At 44.8% G+C, this 23381-nt stretch overlaps 1 protein-coding gene across 1 annotated transcript; it reads left to right on the top strand.

Moving 5' to 3' along the window:
- Nucleotides 1–490: 490 nt before the first annotated feature.
- On the top strand, nucleotides 491–2688 carry TPD52L3 (TPD52 like 3). Its single transcript, XM_044756896.2, is given in 2 exon segments — nucleotides 491–690; nucleotides 692–2688. Coding segments are annotated over 2 exon segments (435 nt in total). The 5' UTR covers nucleotides 491–625; the 3' UTR covers nucleotides 1062–2688.
- The last annotated feature ends 20693 nt before the right edge of the window (nucleotides 2689–23381 follow it).

Raw genomic sequence — 23381 nt, 5'->3', positions numbered from 1 at the left:
CTGGGAAGGGAAAACGGGGACGGTAGAGGCCAGACCTCCTGGGCCCCCTGCCCCACTTTGGCGCAGTTCTCCTTTATTTTACGTATTGGGCTTGTTGGTAAACTTCTCTTAGTACGAAGGGTTCAAACGATTTTTAAGGGTTTGAAATGGCTGCTGTGGCGGAAGGAGGTCCTAAGGGGAGTCGGACTTGGCTTGAAGGCCGGGACCTGTCACCCGCTGTGACAGGAGGGAAGAAACCTCTCCTCTCTGGTAATAACCTCGGCACCGCCTACCTCACAGGCCGCTGTGAGAGCCAACACCTGGGCGAGCCGGTTCCGCTGGCTGTCGCCTTCCCGCCGGAAGTCCCGCCTCCGCGACGCCGACCCGGCCAAACCGCACCCCCACTGCACACACACCGGAAGTGGGCCTCACGGGCGGCCGCATCCACCCAGAGCCTGGGAGTCCTCTTCTCCGGGTAAGACGTGGATCCCTCCCGCCTAGAGTCCCACCCGCCGGCAAGAGTCCGACCCCGCAGGCCTAGATGTCGCCTCTGCTGGCCAAGATTATTTCTCCACTGGCCACCAGTTCAACTCTCCGCACCAAGAATTGGCCCTAGACTCTTAAGGAACATCTTTTTTCTCAGTCCATGCCCGGCGCCATGACAGAGACCTCTAAGCCCACTTAGGAATCCCACCCAACTGCCCAGCCAGAGGCTCACAGAGGCGGCGCAAAGGGAGCCCATATCCGAGTTCGCTGAATTGGAGGTGGAAATTGTCGCCCTGTGCCACACGCTGGCAGCCAGAGAGAGACGCTGCGTGGAGCTCAAGAGGAAGCTGGGCCTCGCGGCCTTGGTGGGGCTGAGGCAGCATCTGCCCAAGAGCTGGCGCGAAGTTCAGGTCTCCAACGCCCACGAGAAACAAAAGGCGACAGCTGTCCTGTTCGCCATGGGCTCTGCCATCTGCAGGAAGCTTGCAGACATGAAGACGTCGGCCACATTCAGATCCTCTGAAGGTCTGATGGGGACAGTCAAGTCCAGAGGCCCAGGTGGCAGAGAGCTTGGCAGTGACTGCCTTCCTTCTTGAGCGGGAAGTGGGGATGATCTGCTCCCAGTTTCTGAGACTGGGAACGATCCACTTTCTGGAAGTGGAGATGATCCGGTTCTAGCGACTGGGGATGACCTGCTGCCCTTTCTGAAGCCGAAATGAGCCCCTTGGTAACCTTGCCTGGCCACCTAACCAGTGCAAGAACTCCCCTCATCACAGTTGCAATTCTGCCCGCCAAAGACAAGTAGCCAAACCATAATTGTAAAGTTAATTCGGGATATGGACAGAGTCCACTTTTGAGAAAAGCAATGCCCGTTTGTAGACAGATATTGGCTGCCGTTGAGATAGAGAACCCAACGTTTTTTATCCAGTTATTTTACACTGAAATTTATAGATGAAATGTATCACTATCCTAACCTTCCTGGGGTTGCATTTAGATGGACAGGACGATGGCTCCAGAGGGATCTTAGGCAAAGCCCAAACTCTTTTTTGGAAAACTAATCTATCAGAAGGCCAAAGTAGATTTCTGTTTAGAACTGGAAAAATGTATGAAATAATGTGTAATCCTATCCCTTCCCATTTCCTTCCTTCCCTAAATCTCAGAAGGAACCTTGAAAGCTGCACCTGGCCTACAATTTTTATTTTAAAGAGATGATCAAGAAAACCTGTTTTTCTCTTGAGAGTGTCAGAAAGGGTGAAAAAATATCAGTAGACTAATTGTTACATAATCCTGTAACTTTTTAAAAACTTGATTTTATTTTAAAGCTCCTAATTAAACAAAGTAACTTTCGCTTCGATTTAGGAGATTAACTAATTTGGACTCAAACTGAAATTGCAACTCTGCTTTGCCTTGTGCTTTGTTTATAATCTTTTTATATATCAAAAAGAGAGTTTTAAAGCGTAACCCTTGTGGCAGTGTGTCTCTGCCACAGCAGCATGCCACAAAAGGAGGAATATTGCTTCTCTGTTCTGCAGCAATTCCTAGTTAGATACCCCCTCTAGCTGAGGGGCTGGAGGGAAAACAGCACAGCCAAGTTCAAGAAAGGTAAACCGCTGTCTTAAGCAACATTTAAGACAGAATGCCTATCTCCTGTAAACCTAGCTGTCATGCCTTTGAATGGACCTATCTAATTGCCCATCACTGATCTCCTTGACTAGAAGTCTGTCCTTGCTTAAAATTAACCCCAACTGAGAAGGAAACAACCCGACCCTCGGGATGCCAGGTTAATAGGAACCTGATTTGAGTTGATTCAAGCTTTTTCATATCTGATTTTCACAGGAGCTGTGGTACTTTTTATTTTATTTTGTTTTGTTTCCTTTTCCATTTTGAAAATGCCTGGACCCTGCAGCTCTTTCCTTCCTCCAGTCACACTGCCTGAGGTAGAAGTTTGTGTCTTACTGGCTTTAGCGGGGGTCTCGGACCTTTATTTGCCTGGGTTTTTATTGATAACGTCTCCTTGCCTAGAGGAAGTCTCTCCAGCCTAAGAAAGTGACCCTGTTTTGTTGATTCTTGAATGCTCCCCCGTATTGCTTTAGTTTTCCCATCAGCAAAACCAAATACCACATAAATGCAAAAGTACATGGTACACTGTAAAGTCACTGATGTATTCCAACCCTCTACAGGTTTCTCAAGACAAAGTTTTGCTTGGATTAAAACAAGATGTTCAACTATTTTATGTGTTTGTTTTTTAATTTGTTATCAACCACAATGGTTTTCTATACTGAAGAACTAGAGACAAACTTGCAGCATGCATAAAGGCCAAGTAGTCCAACAGGCAAAGGCTTTGACCCCATACCGCAGAAAGCCTTGTGTTAGCAAAAATCTCAGACTGACATCATGGCTAACCAAGAACATGTTCTATTTCGTTTAATACTTCAAACAAATGCAGTAACAGTTTCCTCCAATAAATCCTCAACTCCCCGAGAGCAGTAAAGAACATATCTATTTTTGTTCATCATTGTATTCCTATGCCTGGCTTAGGGTAGATGCTCAATAAATACTTGTTGAACCAATGAAGGAATCAATATCACATACTTCAGACATCAAATCTTGGATCCAAGAGATTATCAACAACATGAACTAGTTGACAAGTTCCTCCTCCTTTTAAAGAAAGCATTTTACTTCCCTATTCAAAGACAGTTTGAGACCCTACTATGCGTCAGGCACTGTGCCAGGCTCTGAAAGAACAGAAATTAATTAGACATGGTCCATGCTCCCTAGAAACAGAGTTTCAAATCATTACAATTCACTGCAGTAGGTACTAAAGTCGAGGAATTCCGTGAAGAAGGGTGTTCAACTCTGCCTTGATAAGTCAGAAAAGAATTCAGGCAGAAAGTCTTAGAGGACTAGCAGAAATTTGCCAGACAGATAAGAGTAGAACATTCCAGACAGTATCCAGAGGAACTAAGTCATAGAGGAATGTAATAGAAGGACATGTTCCAGGAAATACAAATTTCACTATGGCTAGAGATAGAGGGGAAGTGTTGAGAGATGAGGTTGGAGAAATAAACGGGCAAAATCGTCAACAAAATGCTATCTCAGACATTACTATTTTATCTTGTAGGAAATAGGGAGGCATTGAAGGTACTTAAGTAAGAAAGTAACTTATATGCTATCTCAGACATTAGTATTTAATCCTGTAGGAAATGAGGAGGCATTGAAGGTACTTAAAACAAATTTGTGTTTTAGATAGATCACTCTGGCCACCATAGAAATAGATTGAGAAGTGTTTAAGAAGTAGAATATCCAAGACTTAGGAAACAAGTGCATGGGAGAGAGGGATGGAAAAATTTGCAAGTTGATGAGGACGTAGAATTGGAAAGACTTGATACTAAGAATCCTGGAGCCACACATTCATTTTGCTTTGGCTATTTTATTGGATTCCAGCACACCTGCATCAATAGCCATGGGCACCAAATAACGTGCCTCCACAAGTATATGGACTCTGGATCAAAAGTTTCCTCCAGATTTCCTTCCTTCCACTTGCTTCTACCCTTCCCATACATTGCTGCCCCTCATTCTCTAGCCTTTCTATCTTCATAATTTGGTCACCTCTGCTCATCTAAACCTATTTGGATTTCGTAGCCTAACTTCAACCTATTTCACTTTAACTTGGCCATTGCAGGATGCAATTTCCAATAGTTCCTGGAATATGTGAACCCTCAAACATGCCCTATCCATAGGTCTGGCTCAACCGCTGAGAACCACAGGTTAGGAAATATATTGGAACAAAATTCCCTGAGGCTCAGTTTTTTGGTCTTCCATTGCCCATATGAGTGAAGGGGTTGGGGTGGGAAGTAGAGACAAAGGTTGAAAGTTCCAGCTCTCACAGATGACACTCCCCATGCAGCTGGCAAAGATGAGAGTAGAGTACCTGTTAATTACCATCATACATATCCCAGCATATTTCTAGCATCACAGCCAGAGAAGTGCACCAGCCACTTCTGGAGGCTACTTTACTTCTAAGCTCCAGATTTGAGAGAAATTATATCACATACCTACTCTGATGGCTTGCATGGATTGCTGAGAGGTGAGCAGTGACCACTGACCCAGAACTGTGTAGGTCTTCTGATAGTGTTAGGCAATATGTTTGATGGCCCTACTCATCAAGGGGACAATGATGATGCCATTTGTTGATTCTGTTAAGGGATGAGGTCAGTTGCATCTAGGCCATGGAATTTCAGTTCTTGCCCATAGACTCCAATGTAAGGGAAAAAAATGAGTTCCACTCTATCAAAACTACTGGGGCCTCAATGCAGGCACCATCCGAGACCATGTCCCACTCCTGCTGATCTATTGGTGAAAGGCTCAATGATGCCACAACTTCCAGTGTCTAGAGCCACATTCACATAAGGCAAGTGACAAAGGGGAAGAATCCCTTCCAGATGATGCACCTTGGCCAGCTAGTATAAACACATTATCATGCCACTTGGCCATCTCTCAGAAATTACTAAGCAGGTCCCTAAGACAGCCAAAACTATCTGGCAATTCCTGAGAATTCACCAAGTAATTTAAAAGTTCATTCCCTGTGTATCTATACTACCACCCAAATAACTGAAGCCTCAAGAAGAGAAGTAGGTTCTTCTGGAAGTTGAAGGTTTTGGTCACCTCTACCCCAATCCTGGCTACCTGGCCTCAGACCCATGGCATCAAAACTGATGCATCCAACATAGTGCTACCTCTCCAAGGAGACTCTCCTCTTCTTTCTCCCCCCCCCCCCCACCCCAGTAACTTGCAACTGATTGGGGAAGAATAATTGTACCTAATTTAAAGGAACAATTCATAGACTTGGCCGAGACAAAGTTTCTTTCTGTAACATTAGAACTAAGAGATAGAAAGACTGAATCAGATGGTAACTGGTCTGTACAGTCATATAGATGTGGGTTTTTGTTGTATTTGGAACATATCCAAGCACAGAAGGTGATCTGCTAAAAGGAGACCAGAGCAGACGTGCAGAGAGTTGCCATGTGACCACTCAGACTCACTCCCTAGCCAGAACTGAGGGCAGGACACAATTCCAAAAAGTGAATGTGAGCTGGGCCATGATGCCAAAACTTCACCACCACAGAAACCCTTAAGTCTCATGCCAGAAAAGAGAAGAGTCACCTGGGTTTATAAGGTGACAAAAATCACTTATTCCCATTAGGAAAGTTATGGGTCAGGGAGGCAGTCTTGGGAAACACTGAGCAAACTAGGGAAACACTGGCACCCAGACCAGGGAAAAGAAGGAAACTCTACTCCTAACATATTGCTGTTTTTTTTTATTATGAAAGAGTTTACTCGCTTACGCTACAAATATTGAGCACCTACTATGTGCCAGGCACAGTTTAGGCGCTAAGGATTCAGCAGTGAGCAAAACAGACAAAAAAATTCTTGCCTTCATGGAGCCTATATTCATATGGGGGAAAACATAAATGATAACGTAACGAACACCCATACAGGCACCACAGAACTCGAGGCCCAGCATAGCTATTTACCAGGGGCTGTGAACACTTTACAAAAAGTCCTCATGAAACTGATTCCTTCCTAATTAGCTTGGCTTCACATCATGCTTAGACCTCCTTTTTATTTTGTCACATTTTAACTTCGTAGTATGGCTTCATCTATCCTAATATTGACTAAGAAACCTGTGCTGTAACCCAAGCCACCCACATTTCTAAGCAACTGGCTACAAACTTTCAGGGTTTCTCACTACTCTTTCAGACTCCATAATTCACTGGAATGACTCACAGAACTCAGGAAAGCACTATACTTACGATTACAGTTTTACTGTAAAGGATACAAATCAGAAGTGGCCAAGTGAAGAGGCACATAGAATGAGATCTGGGAGAAAATCTGAAGCTTTAATGTGCTCAGGTTTCATCACCCTCCCAGCGCGTCGATGTATCATTAACAACCTAGGAGGCTCAGGTGTCCATAGTTGTTATTGTGGTCTCATTTCGTAGGTATGATTGATTGAATCATTGGCCTCATGATTGAACCCAATCTCCAGCCCCGCTTCCCTCTCCAGAGCTTGGGATAACCTCCAACCTGGATCATGTGGCTCCAATCCCCAAACTTCTAACCACACAGTTGGGTCTTTCCAGCATGGCCAGCCCTCACCCTGAAACTATCCAGGAACCCACCAAGAAGAACAAAGACGCTCAGGCCACTCAGGAAATTCCAAGGATTTAGAGAGTCCTTCCAAGGAACCAGGGACAAAGACCAGCCAAATTCTTTATTATACAACAAAACCAGGCAATAGGAAGCTGCCCTCAAAATGGTCCCTCAGGTTCCACAAACACAAGCAAAGGGCACTGTGCCTCCACGGCAGCCTGTAAACATTGCTTACAGACAATTTGCTTGTCAATGTTCCTTACCACCACAAAACTCTCATATAATAATTCACTGCATTGTTCCACCACCCAATGTACACCATTCCATAGCTCTTATAGCTTCCAGACCATTATTTACCCCAAATTCCCATATTAACTGATCATTAGTAACACCCTAGTGGTTGGCACCTAGAAAAACCACAGACTCCCAATAGAGAGGCATAAAATACCTTCAAACACACCAGTGACCGTTGGGTTGAGGCAGGACTGGAGATGAAACATCTAGTCTACTCAACCCTGCACAAAACTGGAAGATATCTTCCTTAGCATATTCAAAATCTTTATCTACCCTATGGAAGCTCAGAGTTAATTACTCTTATCCCTGCATATTCATCCTGGCTTCCACTGATTCTTGCTGAGCCTTGTCCCTCTAGACCTTTACCCACCTCCAAATATTATCTCTCAGCCCAGAAGCCTGGGCTGGGAAGCCAGAGCACATAAAAGTATTAGAGGCCTGCTGGTTGGTACCTTGGTTCTTTCTATCCTTAAGAGGGTGGAGAGGTTATGGAGCCAGAAGAATGGTGGTGAGCATCAGCCTCCCACTGCAAGCCTTTAATGGAGCCTGTCCAGGGCCTTTAATGGAGCTCTCCTGACGGAGCTGAGTGGGGAGGTGAAGCTTTGCCTCAGCCATCCTGGACACGCTCTCAATCATTCCTGGCCTGCTGTCACTCTGAATTCTCCTTCTTCCTTGGAACTCTGCCCCACCTCTGTCTGACTCCAAACCTTGGCTCTCTGTACTTCAAACTTTGAGCCTACCTCTGGCCCTGTGGATTTGGTATTCCAACCAAGTGTTCCCATCAAATGGCTCTTGTCTTTTTCTATTGGACTCTTTTATTTAGTTTGCCCTTTGACCACTGACTCTGTTTGCTGTCTGTGAAAGCCTGGTAAGCCCATCTGAACCTCATAGGAGAGGAGATGGCAACTCACACATTTGGAGTCACCAAAGATTGGCTAGTTTGCAATACATATAGTTGCCAAGAAGGCAAACATTTATAACAATGAAAGCTAATATTTTTATGCCACTTACTGTGGACCAGACACTATTCTAACACATTTTGTACTTTAATTCATTTCATCCTCATTCTGCCTCTTCCGTGCAGGTTCTTTATTATCCCAATCTTACAGATTAACAAAGCAAGGCTCAAAGAGGTGAAGTAACCCTCTCAAAAATACATAGCTAGTAAGTGGCAGAGCCATGTGCAAGCCAGGAAGAGAGGTCTTAGCCAGAAACCAACCCTGCCAGCACCTGGATCTTGGACTTCCAGCCTCCAGAACTGTGGGACATAAATGTCTGCCATTTGAGGTGCCTAGACTGTAGTATCCTTCTATGATAGCTCTAATACAGACTAATACAATCTCCTTCAAATTTTTATTCAAGTCACCCCTTTCGCCACCCTGTGTCCAATTTTAACCATCATATCCCCATTTCTGGCTTTAGCACAATATATCATAGGTTATATTTTTGCTATTCACTTCGGTTTTTGTATGCCTCTTCCACCAGACTGTAAACTCCCTAAGGGCAGAGATTTTTGTCAGTTTTGTTCACTATTATGTCCCCAGCATCTAATGCAGTGTCTGGCACATAATAGGTGCTCAGTAAACAAATGACAGACAGGAAGAAAGTCCAGGAGCTGACTCGTTCTCCTCATAGCTCATCACACTCCATAGGACAGGACGGAGGCAACAGGGCTGAGCCGATGAGTGAAACCTGGTCTGTACTTAGAATGGGGTCAGCAGGATGACAAATGTCAACTTCAACAAAAGATCAGAGTAGCCAGAGTCAGAAAGGCTAATGAGGGCCAAACCAAGGAGGCATCTGAAGTCACAAACAATTAAGGGCATGTAGGCAGCCAATGACTAACTCTGCCGTATACCTGCTTGTTAAGCCTTGTGGCTTTTACTTCTGCTTGCTTCACCTGCCCAGATGCTCCAAGTGCTCCTCACTCCTATTTTGACACTCTTGTCCTTAGCCCAGGCAAGACTGGTGGTGATCTGAGGAATGATATGCACTTCTAATCAGTGCCTTCAAAAGTTTCCTTCCCTCTTCAAGCCTGAGAATCCTAGAAGAGGAAATGCTTATAGCACTCCCTCAGGTAGAGGCTGGGAGTCTCTCCAGGCTCCACCGGGATCTCTTGCTTTGGCCTACCTTCCCTCACTGCCTGTTTCATTCCCTCTCTGGATTTCACCTCTCTCCCTGGTCCCTTTTGATGGCATCTTAGTTGTGGTTTCATTCCCAGATGCTGTCCTTGGAGTGCTTTATTCAGAAGGCTCTGAGCAGCCGAACCCAGCATCTGGGGCTCCTGCTCCTGCAGGAGTGGACTTAGAGCAAAGGCATAGAGAGGGGCTCTGTAACACTCCCAGCCACCTCGCTCCACTCACAGCTCCTCCTCGACACTAGAGGGTGCTACTCACACTGTCATTTTACCTTATTTTTTGCCACACAACCCCATTGTCATGCTCTTCACCCCCAAACCTCCATCAGCTACATCTCTCGATGAAATGTTTGTATTAAGGCCTAAATCTATGATTCCCCCTCAAATATGGATAAACCTTACACCAGTTCCTTAAGTAGAAAAAAACACTGACCATTAACTAGGGCTTTTACCTTAACCTGGAGAACCTGCTAACAATACTGAGAAGGGGGTCAGAGGGAAATGGTTTTTAACTCGATAGAGTATCTGACAAAGTTTGTGTATTTGCCTCAGGACCAGGCAAGTGAAGGGAATTCCTTGTTCTGATCCAAAACGAGAAAAGAGAAATTCTTCTCTGAAGGAAGAGGTTGTTTGTGGCTGTGGAGGGAAAGGGAAGAAGATCGATTATCAGGGTCAGTGGATGAAAAGAAAGGAAGCATGTCAGGAGCTGCTCTGAAGCTGAGCAAGGACGAATTCTCAGCTTCTCACAACACATCATCCCCCAGTCCCCAAACTCTGAAATCCTCCAGCTCCACACCTCAGTATCCTCCTTCCAACCATCTAGTAGGGGGATTTTCTGTTGTAGGTGACTTAGAAGTTGGGGATAGTGGAGGAGGAAAAGTCCCTCATTCCTGGCATCCTTAGTTGGACCTTGAACACATCTCCCTGTAAAAATACTGTTCATAGAGTGGCCAAGTCTTATAGTTCTGTTGGGACTCTACTTCAGAGCATTATGGGCTAAACATAGCTAGGCGCCATGCATAATATGGTTTCTCTGGAGAGTGGACTCTGAGTTCCACGTAACTCACTTCTACAAATGAGCCACTGGAATTCTGCCATTCTGACATGGGAACTGCCTGTGAAACTCTCAAATGAGAGAGGAAGATACAGTGGTGTCTTTAGGGACTGTTCAGTGCAGAGGACAAGGAAAGATCGTGTGTCCTTTTTGCTTGAGAGCTTTCCTGCATTGCCTTTTGATCATTCTAGAGATCAAGAAATATGTTCCCTTCCTTCTGGCTAGGTCTTAAAGGATTCTGAGGCCACAGACCAATACATCCTTTGATTACTGTAGAGTCAAAATAAAGATGTTGTGTCTCCCTTGCTCAGAAATGGAAGAGAACAAGTAAACATCAGAAGAAAATTTAATTTTAGCTTTTTTGGGCATTTGGATCACAAAAAGTACTAAAGCATGTCTGATAAAAGTGCACTACTTTACCAGAGCTCAGAGAAATAAGTTTATCTAAATTCAGATTATTAAACTAAATTTTATCAGCTTTAGTATAATTGGGGAAGGAGTGGGTATGGGCGTGTGTGTGAGAGAGGGTGAGGTAGGGGAGAAAATGGTTCATGCAATCTTCTCTGTGAAGCTGAAAGTCTAGTTAACTCTGAAAACATGCCATTACTAAGTGAGCTATAAATCATTGTTTATATGCAAGCTAGCCACCAAGTCATATTTATCCTTTTGGGGGGCCCTTAGCAAAACAATGCAATCAACTTCTAGTACACAGAAATATTTCTACACTGCAAGTTTTTTCTGGGGGAAAAAAAATAAGTGATTTGAAAATAGAAAGAGATGAAACAGGCTTTTTCATATGATGCTTTGGTAATTAACGTTTTTACATATAAGAAGTATCCTGCAAATATTTAAAGAGCATTCACAAGCATGAGGATAGTGACAGAGTTCAGTAAACCTTGATATCATGCATTTGAGCTCTTGCTATGCGCTAAGGACTTTACATCCATTACCTTTTTTAATCCTCACTAAACCCCTTTAAGGAAGAAATTAACAATCCCATTTCACAAATGAGGAAATTAAGGCAGAGAGATTAAGGCACTTGCCCAAGTCTTCGAAGCTTGCAAATGGCAGAGTGGACATTTGAATCCAGGTGCATCTGATTCAGAGCTGGGCTCTCAGCTACTCTACTGCCTCTCAAATGGCAGAAGTCCTGCTGCCACGGTTAAACATCAGCCACTATTATCAAGGATAGCCCAGGGACACCTTTATGGTGCAAGCATCATGTGAAAAACACTCTCAAAGGTTTTCTCTGTACAAAACAGGGCACTTACCAGAGGAAGGTGTTCTTGAATATTATTTCCAGTAACAAATCCTTAAAATTAATCTATACTTTTTGTGCAATAGATGGTCTTTAAGCAAGTATCTTTTAGAAATGCAATATGGAATATACAAGTACAATATGAATAATGCAATCTGCATAAAAACAGGTGTAATGTCTTGTAGGGATATAGGTTCCCTGCTTGGGGGAGCTGGAAAACAGAGCGGGACAGGCATGCATGTGTGCACACATGTGCGCACCTTGGGAAGTGGCTCTGCTACCATCCAAGAGAGAGGGGGAGTCATAGCGTGTGCTAGTCCCATCTCTAGCCTTGCAAGGAGGCTTATTAATATTGGGAGACTCAAGTCTAGTGACGTGAGCTAGCTCGTTTTGCATAATCCTCTCTTGAGGCTGTGGCTGAACTGTGGTGGAAGTTTGGATCACTCCGCCTCAATCTCCCCAGGATAGTCCATACAGCTCTAGAGATGTCAGTCCTTCCTAGAGGTGTCAGTTCTTGTAGGTGCAACTTTGTTGTTCCGCTTCTGGAAATGGGTGTTGGGGTTCAGGAACTTTCACCCTCTAAGCTCCTAAAATGCAATATGTTAGAAATGCAATCACTTTGCATCAACCACCACACCATCCCCCCTCCCCACTCCACCTCCCCACCCCTGACTCCCAACCAAAGCTCTGGATATTCGTAAATCATTATGACTGCTTGATTTCGGAGAGTTCTGCTGAATTGCTTCTAAATTTCTCTGGATCAGTAAATAGGAGTGAACTTACTGCCCACAGCAGCTGCTAGCCCCAGTATCTGTGAAAGCAGGGTCTGTATCCGCATGCCAACCTCCACTGACTGGGTGGACCCAGCAGGAACCTGTCCTCAGGGCTCTGAATTTTCCTTCTGTAGTATCATATTCCCCAGGCTCAGGGACTAAAGGAAAGCCAAGCCATTGCCTTGTTGCCAGGGAAACCAAGCAGGTGCTCTGAAGCCAGTGGTTCCTAACAAAATGCTCAACTTTTCCTTGCTGGGAGGCAGAGGTTGTTCTAGCTAGGGTAGAAGTTAGATTCCAAGTGGTCAGAACTGGAACAGTGTTTGCCATGTGGCATCAGGAGGTCAGACGGGCCAGCTAAGTCCGAATCCATTAGAGAAAGCTTACATTGGAAAGGTGGCAAGACAAAGAGCTAATACATAACCCAAAGGCTGGAGGTTGGGATTACAGAGTCAGGATTTGAGAATCAGGCAAACTGGGGTTCACTTTACAAAAATGTAGGGAGCAAAGTAAGATGTCCAAGGGCGCTGCTGAAAAGAACCTCAGGGTGTTCCTTGGTTTCCTCAAGGAAACCAAGGCACCATGAAACATGAAAGGATACATGGGCAGATTTGTCAGCTTCACAGCAAGGTGTGCAGCCTTCTACCTCCTGCCCAGCTCTTGAGTGAGTTAGAACAAGTCCTGTTTCCAATTCCAGGCACATGAGTGTGCATCAGTGAATCACATAGAAAAGCTCCTTCCTCAGGGCTGGATATCACCTTGACTCCCCCTGAATACTTTGGTCTACTTTGACCTCTGCTTGACCACAAACTAGCGGGAATGTCAAGCCCTTTCTTTCAGAAGGTCCCCTCTCCTAGATCTTTGCAGATAAGTCTCACACAAGGTCCCAGTCAGCTCCCACTTAAAGCTCTGCCAACCTAAGTGCAGTCTGACTGGCAAACAAGCATACCAATACGACAAAAATCCAAATGCTTTGTTATGGTCTTCAAGGTTTATCTCATCAATCTCATCTTATTACCACAGCCTCTTCTCTTTATCTTCTTCCAGCTTCACAAATTTTTTTGTTCCCTGATCATGCCAAGCTCCTGTACCATCCCTAGACTGTCTACTGGCCCTACCCTGAGTTCTGCACTTTATAGGATCACATCTAGCCTTCCTTCCTCCATGCCCCTCTACATAGGGCAAGGGACATGCTCACCAAGACCCATTACCTCCCACTCTTCTTGGGGTTCCTGGGACCACAGAAGGCTCTGTGCAAACAGCCTCAAGCCTGCTCCTAGAGCCTGCAACAGCCTCTTTCTCAGGTCTGTCCTCCTGGAAGGGGACCACTCCCACCGGTATGTACATCTCTAGACTCTGTGTTACACAGCATATCATAGAATATAGACATAGAAAATAATTATTGAACAAGAATTTAAATTACTCAACATGTTTGCTTAGGTCTGCCCAGAAGAAAGGGTTAAATTAAAAGCAGTGCCTTCAGCTGTGCCCCGACAGTCAACTCTTTAAGGCTTTGTTAAACCATAAAGCCAGGGAAACTCAGAATTCAAGTTTCCCCCGAGACAGGCAGGATTCAGAGAAAGTAAAGACACGTTAGACTTCCCTGGCTCTTACAAGCTGGTGGGGATGGGAGACACATACATACAAACATGGCAGTAGCACAAGGGGTGCGGGGCACAACGCATTAAGAGATACAAAGCTCTGTGGGAGCAGGGGAGGAGCAGTATCTGAAAACATTCCAGCAAAGGGGTCACCTTTCATACCAAGGTGAACTTGGAATGAGCAAGATTTAACTGAGACGAGGGAAGAGGAGAATTAGGTGTTGACCAAATTTTATCCAGCTACCATTTTATCTATTCAAATTTTATCTACCATGGCAAGAAGATAGTAAATAACATTTTTAAATTACTTTTAAATAGAATTATTTGCATATTATTTATGTAAATAGAAGGAAACGCAAGAAGAACTACAATAGAAATGGCTAAAGTGGTTTCTGTGGGGAAAGGAACTGAGGGGATAGGAAGGATTGGGGTTGTGAGGTGGGAGAGGGCCTGTTGTGGCTATTTATAAACCCTTCAGTACTATTTGATTTTAAAGGCACAGATATGAATTCCTTAGATAAATAATTATTAAGTGGGCTTTAAAGAATGATAAGGTTTCTACAAGGAGAGGGAGGAGAGGGGGCATTCCTAGCAGAGGACCCAACATTAACAGAGAGAGGAGGCAGGAGAGCAGAGGGAGGAGCGGGTAACCCATGAGGATCACAGTGTGGAACACACCTATGTGGATACGGACACATGAGCTGGTGCTCGACTGCAGAAGGGCTTGGATAGAAGAACACGCACACACGTGCTCACATTGTTGTTGGCAGGAAGGCAATAAAAGGCATTGGGCAAAGGGGTGATATGCTCAGCACTGAGCTCTACATACAGCAGAGATTCTTGCCTTGGAGATCACCTGCTTGTTGAGACAAAATTGCTGGGCCCCACCCCACAGCCAAAATTTCTTCTTGAACTCACACAACTCAACAAGAAAAATCAAACAACCCGATCAAAAAATGGGCAGGAGACATGAACAGACATTTCTCCAAAGAAGATATACGGATGGCAAGTAGACATATGAAAATATGCTCATCATCACTAATCATCAGGGAAATGCAAATCAAAACTACACTAAGGTATTACTTATACCCGTTAGAATGGCAAAAATAACCAAAACAAAAAGTGACAAATGTTGGAGAGGTTGTGGAGAAAAAGAAACCCTCATACCCTGCTGGTGGGAATGCAAACAGGTGCAGCCACTACGGAAAACAGTATGGAGATTTCTCAAAAAATTAAAAATAGAAATACCGTATGACCCAGCCATCCCACTACTGGTTATCTATCCAAAGAACTTGAAATCAGCAATTCCAAAAGTCCCATGCATCCCTATGCTCATTGCAGCATTATTTACAATCGCCAAAATGTGGAAGCAACCTAAGTGCCCATCAACTGATGATTGGATAAAGAAGATATGGTGTATATATATATATATATAGTGGAATACTACTCAGCCATAAAAAAGGATAAAATTGTCCCATTCACAATGACGTGGATGGATCTTGAGGGTATTATGTTAAATGAAATAAGCCAGATAGAGAAAGACAATCTCTGTATGACTCCACTCATAAGTGGAAGTTAAACATGTAGACAAAGAGAACAGATTAGTGGTTACCAGGGGAAAGGGGAGGTGGGGGGTGGGCACAAAGGGTGAAGGGGTGCACCTACAACATGACTGACAAACAATAATCTACAACCGAAATTTCACAAGGTTGTAAACTATCATAATCTTAATAAAAAGTAAAAAAAAAAAAAAATTATTCTTGAGTAGGTCCAGGATGAGGCCCAAAGATTTTCCATTTCTAATAAGTTCCTAGGCAATGCAAATGCTCCTGGTCTGGGAACCACAATTTGAGAACTGCTAAGAGAGTTATCTAGCAACAAGAAGTTGAGACTAGGGTAGTGCAAGAATGGAGGTCAAGGGACTGTGTCCACCAGGACAGAGAAGAAGGAGTGGGTCCCTGACGGGGAGCTGATGGTGGGAAAGTACACAACAGACCAACTGCTTCAAAGGATGGGGGACTACTGGACCATGTTCTGGGTCATGTCAAATCACAAAGGACCATTAAATCTCCAGTGCCTGTGCCAGGTGCACAAGAAGCACCTGAAATCGATTTTTTTAAAATAGCAATCCTGTCTAGAAATTAAGCTGTGAGTTTTACCTTACTTTCCCTTCCTTCCCTATCAGTAACCTCATTTTAGTGCAATTTAGGTTGCAAAAGCATCTTCCAGGGAGAGCACCCATATGTGCAAGAGTATCTATTTGTAAAACATACATATAAAATGGTATATGTAAAATCATATTAAAACTGATTTCCTTAATATTTCATTTTAGAATATCCTTTTAGCTAAAAAGTGTTCAAAATAAATATCAAGTACAGGAAGCATCCATTTCCACCAAGTGGGGCAAAAAAATAATTAACTCCCCATACCATAGAAATAGTCCATGAAAACATTCTCTGAGAATCTACCACGTGACGAGCACCATGGATGTGCTTGGATACAAAGATGAGTAAAACATGGACACTGCTCACAGCAGTTCAACATCTAGCAGTCTTTGTTCTGTGCTCTTAAATCCGCCTAAGGATTGTGTTTCGTTTGTAATAAAAAATCAAAAGCAGGGACCAAAGAAGATAGCTTTTCTAAATTGACCGTCTCTGTTGTCTAATTATTCCACTGAGGAGAACACTTGGTCCTGGATTATTTCACTGAGCTCAGATGTATTTTTCTGACACATAGAGAGTCTGGGAAGCATCCAGCCCCCATTTATTCCCTGGTCTTTAAGCCTCGTGAGCATTTTATCACTTACACATTTCAGTGCCCAAAGAGAGTGCCTCTTGGGGTTTTGAAAATATCATTTCCTTTACTACCTCCTCAAATAACAGGGTCACTTCGGGACCGGTGAGTGGTTGGCAGTGGGACATGTTTCCCAGAAGTACTAACAGTTCTGGAGAGGAGCAAGTATTTTCACAGCTGCAGCTCTGGGTGCCGAACTTTCTACTGTCAGTGAGAATCATGTCCCACTGAAACTATAGAAGTGGAACTGACCCTCAAAGGGATAAGGTGACAGGGAGTGGTGTTTACTTGAGTCAGAGAGCAACCAAAATTGACTTCTGCAGCTGGAAAAAACAAAGACAAGGGTTAAAGATCAACTTCCTCTTTAATTTTGGCTAATTGGCAGCCCAAGTGGCCTTTCTCAAATGTTTCGGGTCTGCTGACTCTTCCAATTCTGTAAAAGACCCCACATGTTGTATTAACCTAGACCTCCTGGGCAATGGAGGGAAACAAAAGGAAAAATGTTGCATCTCATCAGAATTAATGAAGTCATCCATAGCATCCAGCTCTCCCTGCCCCACTCTCAACCTCATCTATCTCCAATGTTAGGAATTTTGTTAAATACCACTCACATCGGTCCACATCACTCCATCTTGGCCCCCACCAGCATATTCCATGCTGACGTCATCTCTCTTGTAGATCACTGCAGTAGCCTTCTCATTGGCCTCTCCCATCCTATTTATCCCCCTCCAAACCATTCTTCACCTTAAATCACAGTAACTCATTAATTCACAGTATTAATTCATGGTAATTCATTCACAGTAATCTTTTGGAAACTCAAATAATACTACTAAAATTGGAATACCCTACACATACACATAAATCCTAACTTAAAATTTTCCCCTGGCCTTCCCATTGCTCCAAAGACTTAACTAGTTGATTTGTCCCAGAGAGGTCTGCATAATCTGTGCCCCCCCGTGCTTTTCCCTCTTCTTTTTGCATCACATTGCTCCCATCACCCAGATCCGCCTGCCTGGAACACTCCTCCCTCCCTGCTTTGCCAAGTTGTCTCCTACTCACCCTTTACCTCTTAACCTTTATCAGCTCCTGAGGGACACTTGAGGAAGACCCTCTCCTCTGTGGTTAGGCCAAATGCTGGAGTTTTAAACTCCTTTCGCACCATCAACCAGCTCATGAAACCTTCATAGAATGTAACACAATCATTTAACACAGGACATTTACACAATCTTATGTGATTGCTTAATTTCTGCTTGGTCTCCTCACTAGACTGTAAGATCCACAAAGGCAGGAACTCTACCTCTTATTGCTTTTCATTGTATTCCAGAGCCTAGCACAGTGTCTGGCACATATTGGGTACTAAATAAATGTATTTGTTAGGAAGGAAGGAAGGACGTAGTGGAAAATTGATAGTTCTAAAATGATAAAGAGGAGGTCTAGCATTTTAAGTGAATGGTAATAATAGGTAACACCTGTTAAACTTCTGATGTTAGAAATTTAACTGTTCTAACTGTTCAGAGCTCTTTACTTGCTCATTCCAGTTCTCGGGGCCAACCCTGTTAGCACGTATTAGTATCTCCATACTTAATAGAGGAGATCTGAGACTTAGGTTACTTGTGCAAGGCCAGGTAGCCAGTACAAGGTGAAGACTTAACAGTCATCAATATTGTTACTCTATTTATTACTGTGATCACCTCGGTGGAGTTCCCTCAGGTTCCCTCGGGAAAGGAGCAGTGTCTGGCAGATGCAGCCCCACCTCCAGACCTCCAAGCATCTTTTGAGGCCGGGCCCTGAGTCGGGGTTCAGGTTGAGAAGGCACGAGGCCTGGCTGGCCTGGATGGAAATGGCAAATGGAGGGAAGGACCCTTCAAGCAGGGCAGGGGGTAAGGTCGCTTGGGCATCCAGAAACCTTTGTGAGAACCTGTCTTTGAGTTAAATCTCAACTCTTGTCTTCCAGAAGCAATGGAAACAGGATCCAGCTGGCCTGTGCTGCTACCATTAGGCCAAACAGACCTCTCAAACAATCTTTGAGGCCCTGCCACTGGGTGTGGCCCTACCCCCAAGAGCACGCTGGGCAGGGCCTCCCCTTAGGAATCCCTCCCTTTGCCTATAAGTTCCTGCGGAGGATTCTGATCTGTGCTAGGTGTCCCTGGCTGTGATCAGGGAAACATGGTCTCGCTTCTCTGGGAAGGTAGATAATTAAGCCACATACTCCACACGTGTAAAAAGTGTTGTGAATTGGAAAGCAAGGGTAGATCCCAGCTCGCAAGGATCAAGGAAAGCATTGAGGGAAACCTTTCTGTATAATAGGAAGGGAAGAGGAAAGAGGGAATGGGATTGCATTTTCGTTTTGTTGTTGTTTTGAAGTTTTTATGATGAAAAGTTCCCATGTGATGACTTCTCATTCCCCTGTGGTGGTCCAGCATGTGTGCTGGAGAAGTGTGGACACATTGTAGGAAAGTGAGATCGTTGTGAGAACTTAGGCAAGAGAATTGACTGAGAAAACAAGCACAGAAGCTCCATCGAGGCAGAGACTCTGTTTGTTGCCTCCACTGGGTGTCTCAGGTGGTTAGAAGAGTGCCTGGCACGTAGTAACACAGGAGGAGTTACTGCAGATTCTCATGCAGTGGTGGAGCTGACCAGTAGCTGTAGAACAGACATTTATGGGGACCCAACACTCTTACTCGTGTGATTTCATCCAAGAGGAATCAGCCCCTTATTCGAAGGCAGGTCTAAAAAAGGCAGAGTTGGATTTTGCCAGGCAGGAGAGATGAAAGGAGAAAGGGGTAGGCCATTTAGAGTAGCGCTGTTTAGGCCTGGGTTTAAGTGATGGGCCATGAAGTTTTCCTTGGAGAGGGAGGAAATGGAGACAGAAGTTGTCAGATGGACAGGGGAAAGTATAAAGTGGCTTGTAGTTCCTGAATAGGTTGAGGAATTGGCATACCGAGGGCATAAGCTGAGAGGATAAAGGGTGGAGTGTCGGACTGTCTTCTTTCAGAATGCGGAAGCATTCCTGGTGATAAGTTCTAGGATATGGCCATAACTGACATGGAATGGAGGTAAAGGGCTCTGAGATGAGGAGGGGTATTCTGTGAGAGGCCGGATTCTTGGATGGTCTGTCCACATGGATGTTGGGGCCTCTGACTGATTGTTCCAACTTGAAGTTCCTGTCCCAGGCTGTTTTCCTGTCCTAGAGTCTCTACAGAATTGGCATTTCCTGCAACTCCAAGCTTCAGTGTGTGGCATGACTTTGGATGAGAAGGCAGAAATGGGGTGGTGAGAGAAAGGGCTGTAGTAGACATCAGCTTTGGTTTTGGTTTTGATTTTGTTTTGACGCCCAGCATTCACTCATCTTCTGGAAATAGTCCTTCTGTTGCCCTCTGAGGAACTAACCCTATTCTCAGTCTCAGCACAAGTGCAAGTGGTGTTCTCTACCGTGACACTCTTACTTTAAAGATGGGTTGAATAGAAGAGTCAAATCCCTGAACCCAGTGCCTTCCTCAGGGGTGACGGTGACCGGAGGGACCTGGCATATCTAATGCATGCAGGTGGGGCTTGGATGGGGCATAGACTCCCTGGAAGGCAGGGAAGGGGGTTGACTCTGACAGAAATGCTGGTCCTCGAAGGCCACAACTTTCCAGGGATGTCCGATCCTGTCTCTGTTCTGGCTAACACTTATAAACTACTCTGGTCAGCAGAGGCAGGGTCTTGGCTGCAGGACGTGGTCCTTGCCCAGTCCCCTCACTGGGAGTCAGAGAGAGCCCCGTTGTTGGGGGGATGTCCCTTGTCAGGCTCTATCTGGGCCTGCAGTTTCTCCTTCTGTTGACCTAACTCCACAGCCTCAGTGAACCTACATGTCAGTTTCTCTAGGATCTTCCCAATGGCTTGTCATGAGCTTGGCTTTTTGCTAGGAACTTTCCTGCCCTATGATGTTTCTCTTGGAATTGATCCACCAGGCCAGCCCATAGGAGCTGTTTTTTAAGGTCTGATAGTTTAGAATCTTGGGGAAGCAATATTTTTGGTGAGGGACATTCACTGATCAGGGTAGTTTCTACTTTACTTGTATTGACATTTACCATTTGGGAGCTTCCCAAGTCCCTGGTTGTCAAGATATCACAAGATTGTGATTTAAGAGCATACAGCTCCTCAGCCTTGTTGAATATCTGCCTGTACCTGTTGGACATGGAAAAATGTTATAAATTCTTCTGTTCTTTAGAATTCTTGAATTCTAAGTACATCCTTTGGCCCTGAATCATTTCTGCTCTATCACTGGAGCTCACATTCTCATCCCTTGGCTCGTATCCAGCCCCAGCTTGCCTTGTGGGCACCTCTGGGCTGCTTCTAGTATTGTCTAGAACAGTCTCGCTCTGACTCACTTTGTCTGTAATGCTGTGTGTGAGGGGCTCTAAAGACTGTCTACCATGCTCAATTGTCTGGACATCCTTGGCAAGCTCGTGGTTGATATCAGAGTGGGATGGTTTCAGGGCGCCCTGTCTTTCTTGCCCACAGGTGAGGTAGCAGGGAGAGGACGATCCAGAATGGGGACTGAATTGGTTGTTCTCACCTTGTTTCCCTGGAAACTTTTAGAGCTTCCCTCAAGGGGCTTGGAAACCTCAGCTTTGGACTTCACCCCACAAATACAGGTGGCTGAGGAGAGAAAGTCAAATTGGGGAAGAGGCCATGTTTTGGCTTCTCTCAACATATAGAATTTTATGGATTCAAGAACTTTGAGGGGTAGGCCCCACCTCTGACTCATGTGAAACCTTATAATATGGGCTTCCAGCACCTGTCGGGTGTTGGGATCAAGAAAAGAAAGCTCCAGAGTGGTCATCTGGCACTACACCCTCCCTACCATTGTGTTTTTCCAATTTGTGTTCTCCTTGTTGGTCTGGAAACTCCCAGAAGGAGGGGATGGGTCGTCCTCAACCAGCCATGAACGACACACTCCTAGAGGGATCCTCCCTGCAGTGATCTGCCAAAACTTCATTCTCGAATATGATCTAAGAATGATTCTCCTTTCATTCTGGTCTGTGTCTTTCTTTGAGACATTTAAGAATTCATTTCCTGACTGATTCCTTGAGTGATACACACAGTTACTTTTTGTCTCTGCGGCAGCCCGCAGACCCTTCACTACATAGCATTCTAGTGACCCTTGGAGGGCTGTTTTCTGAGCTCTTTCCTAGGATATCCCAAGATTCCTCCTCACGTCCTTCCTTAGCTGAAACTCTGTTGGGATTGTCTCGTGGAAGCTTCTTGGGAGACTTAGTTCCATCTCCACTAGATCCTCGCTGCTCTGGCCCTGAAACTCAGAGAGCTGTGAGTGAGCATATCTGCCTTTCTGCTGAGATGTTTCTGTGCATTTACACTGAGGCTCCATCAGTGCTAGAGTCTCTAGATTCCTATGGATGTGGAGGCACCAACATGGGAGTAGTCTCCTTGGAACATGGAGCTCCATTTTCTCCTAGAGTTCACTGGTGATATGAAAATGGCCAGGAAAGATGGAGACTGGTACGTAAGCATGGAATGACTGGTTGACTCATGGAAGGCTGGGAGCTCAAGGACAAATGGCTTCTTGAGATTTTTGGAACATAGAGACTAAACCCCACAGAATTTCCTGTTGCTTCTGCAACACGTGCCGTTCCAGGTGTTGATTTTCAGATGAGGTATGGGAGTCTAACTCATTCTGAGATCTATGGAAAGACACTCTACAGTCCTTAATCTGGGATGGAGAAGAAGATGGTAGGATTGGGAGTGGGGATTGAAGGTGGGGGTTGGGACTGGGGCTTGGTTTGAGGCAAGGGTTGGGGATGTACATTGGGGAGGGGAAGTGGGTGGGAATGAGGAAGTGGTGCAGATTCTTGATCCCACATTTTGACTGAAGAAGCATTACAGACTCTGTCGAATAAGGCAAAGTGAGACTCTAGCAGAGAACTACTGCTAGAAACCAGGAGAGTGGCCCCTGGGGACTCACTGTGCAGAGAGGGAAAACCCCAGAAGAGCTGGCTCTATTTCTGCTGCAGGTTTTCCCCCAAAGTCTTGACATACAGTAGCTACTGATAAATGCACATCTTCTCTGGTTTGCCTTTGATGTTCTAGCCAGATTTGGAGGCTGTTGTGTCCTGCACATCAAGTGGCTGCAATGAATTCCCTGAAGGTATCTCTTGGTTTTCTGACCACGTATGTTTTGAAAATAATCCCTCCTCCTTTTCTTTCTTCTCTAAAATCTAGAAAGCCATTCTCTTTTTTATTTGTCTCACTAAGAGTGCCTGTATGTTAAGGCCAAGGAAAAGATGGCTACTGGCCATCATGTGCTTGGTAGCAGAGTCTCCCCAGAGACAGGTCTCTGGTCTGGAGGGAGACATGCTCTCGCTGAATTTAGAGTGTGATAATGTGAGGAAAAACATGTTCTTGGCATGAGCCTGCCAACAAGAGAATTCTGAAGTTGACAGACTTGAACGGTAAGTGCCTCTGATTGTTGGGACACAAGTAGACAACCCACCAGGGCTATCTGGAGATGAGTTCTCCAGAACAGGCTTCAGTAAGATGGAAATAGATTTAGACTGAGTCAAAGTTAATGGGCAGTCTAGCGGTGGTGAAACAGACAGGGTTGGTGGTATGTAATGACAAGCCAATCAATCAATGAGATTCATTTTCTGGGACAAATATGGTAAAGGATTGATATCTTGGCAAAGGGTGGGGTCAAGAGAGAGGATGGTACGTAGAGACAGAGTGGATTCTGGTTGGAAAACAGGATCTGCTGTCTGACTGTCATGTGGTGGGAGAGGGGGAAAGGCAAGGGGTTGGGGTGAGGAATGGTCTGCTGGGAATTCAGAATCCAAGGGAGGAAAAGGCTCTGTTG

Source organism: Equus asinus, chromosome 23 (assembly GCF_041296235.1).
Source record: "Equus asinus isolate D_3611 breed Donkey chromosome 23, EquAss-T2T_v2, whole genome shotgun sequence".
Lineage (NCBI taxonomy): Eukaryota > Metazoa > Chordata > Mammalia > Perissodactyla > Equidae > Equus > Equus asinus.
This window is presented reverse-complemented; position numbering and strand designations above follow the sequence as displayed.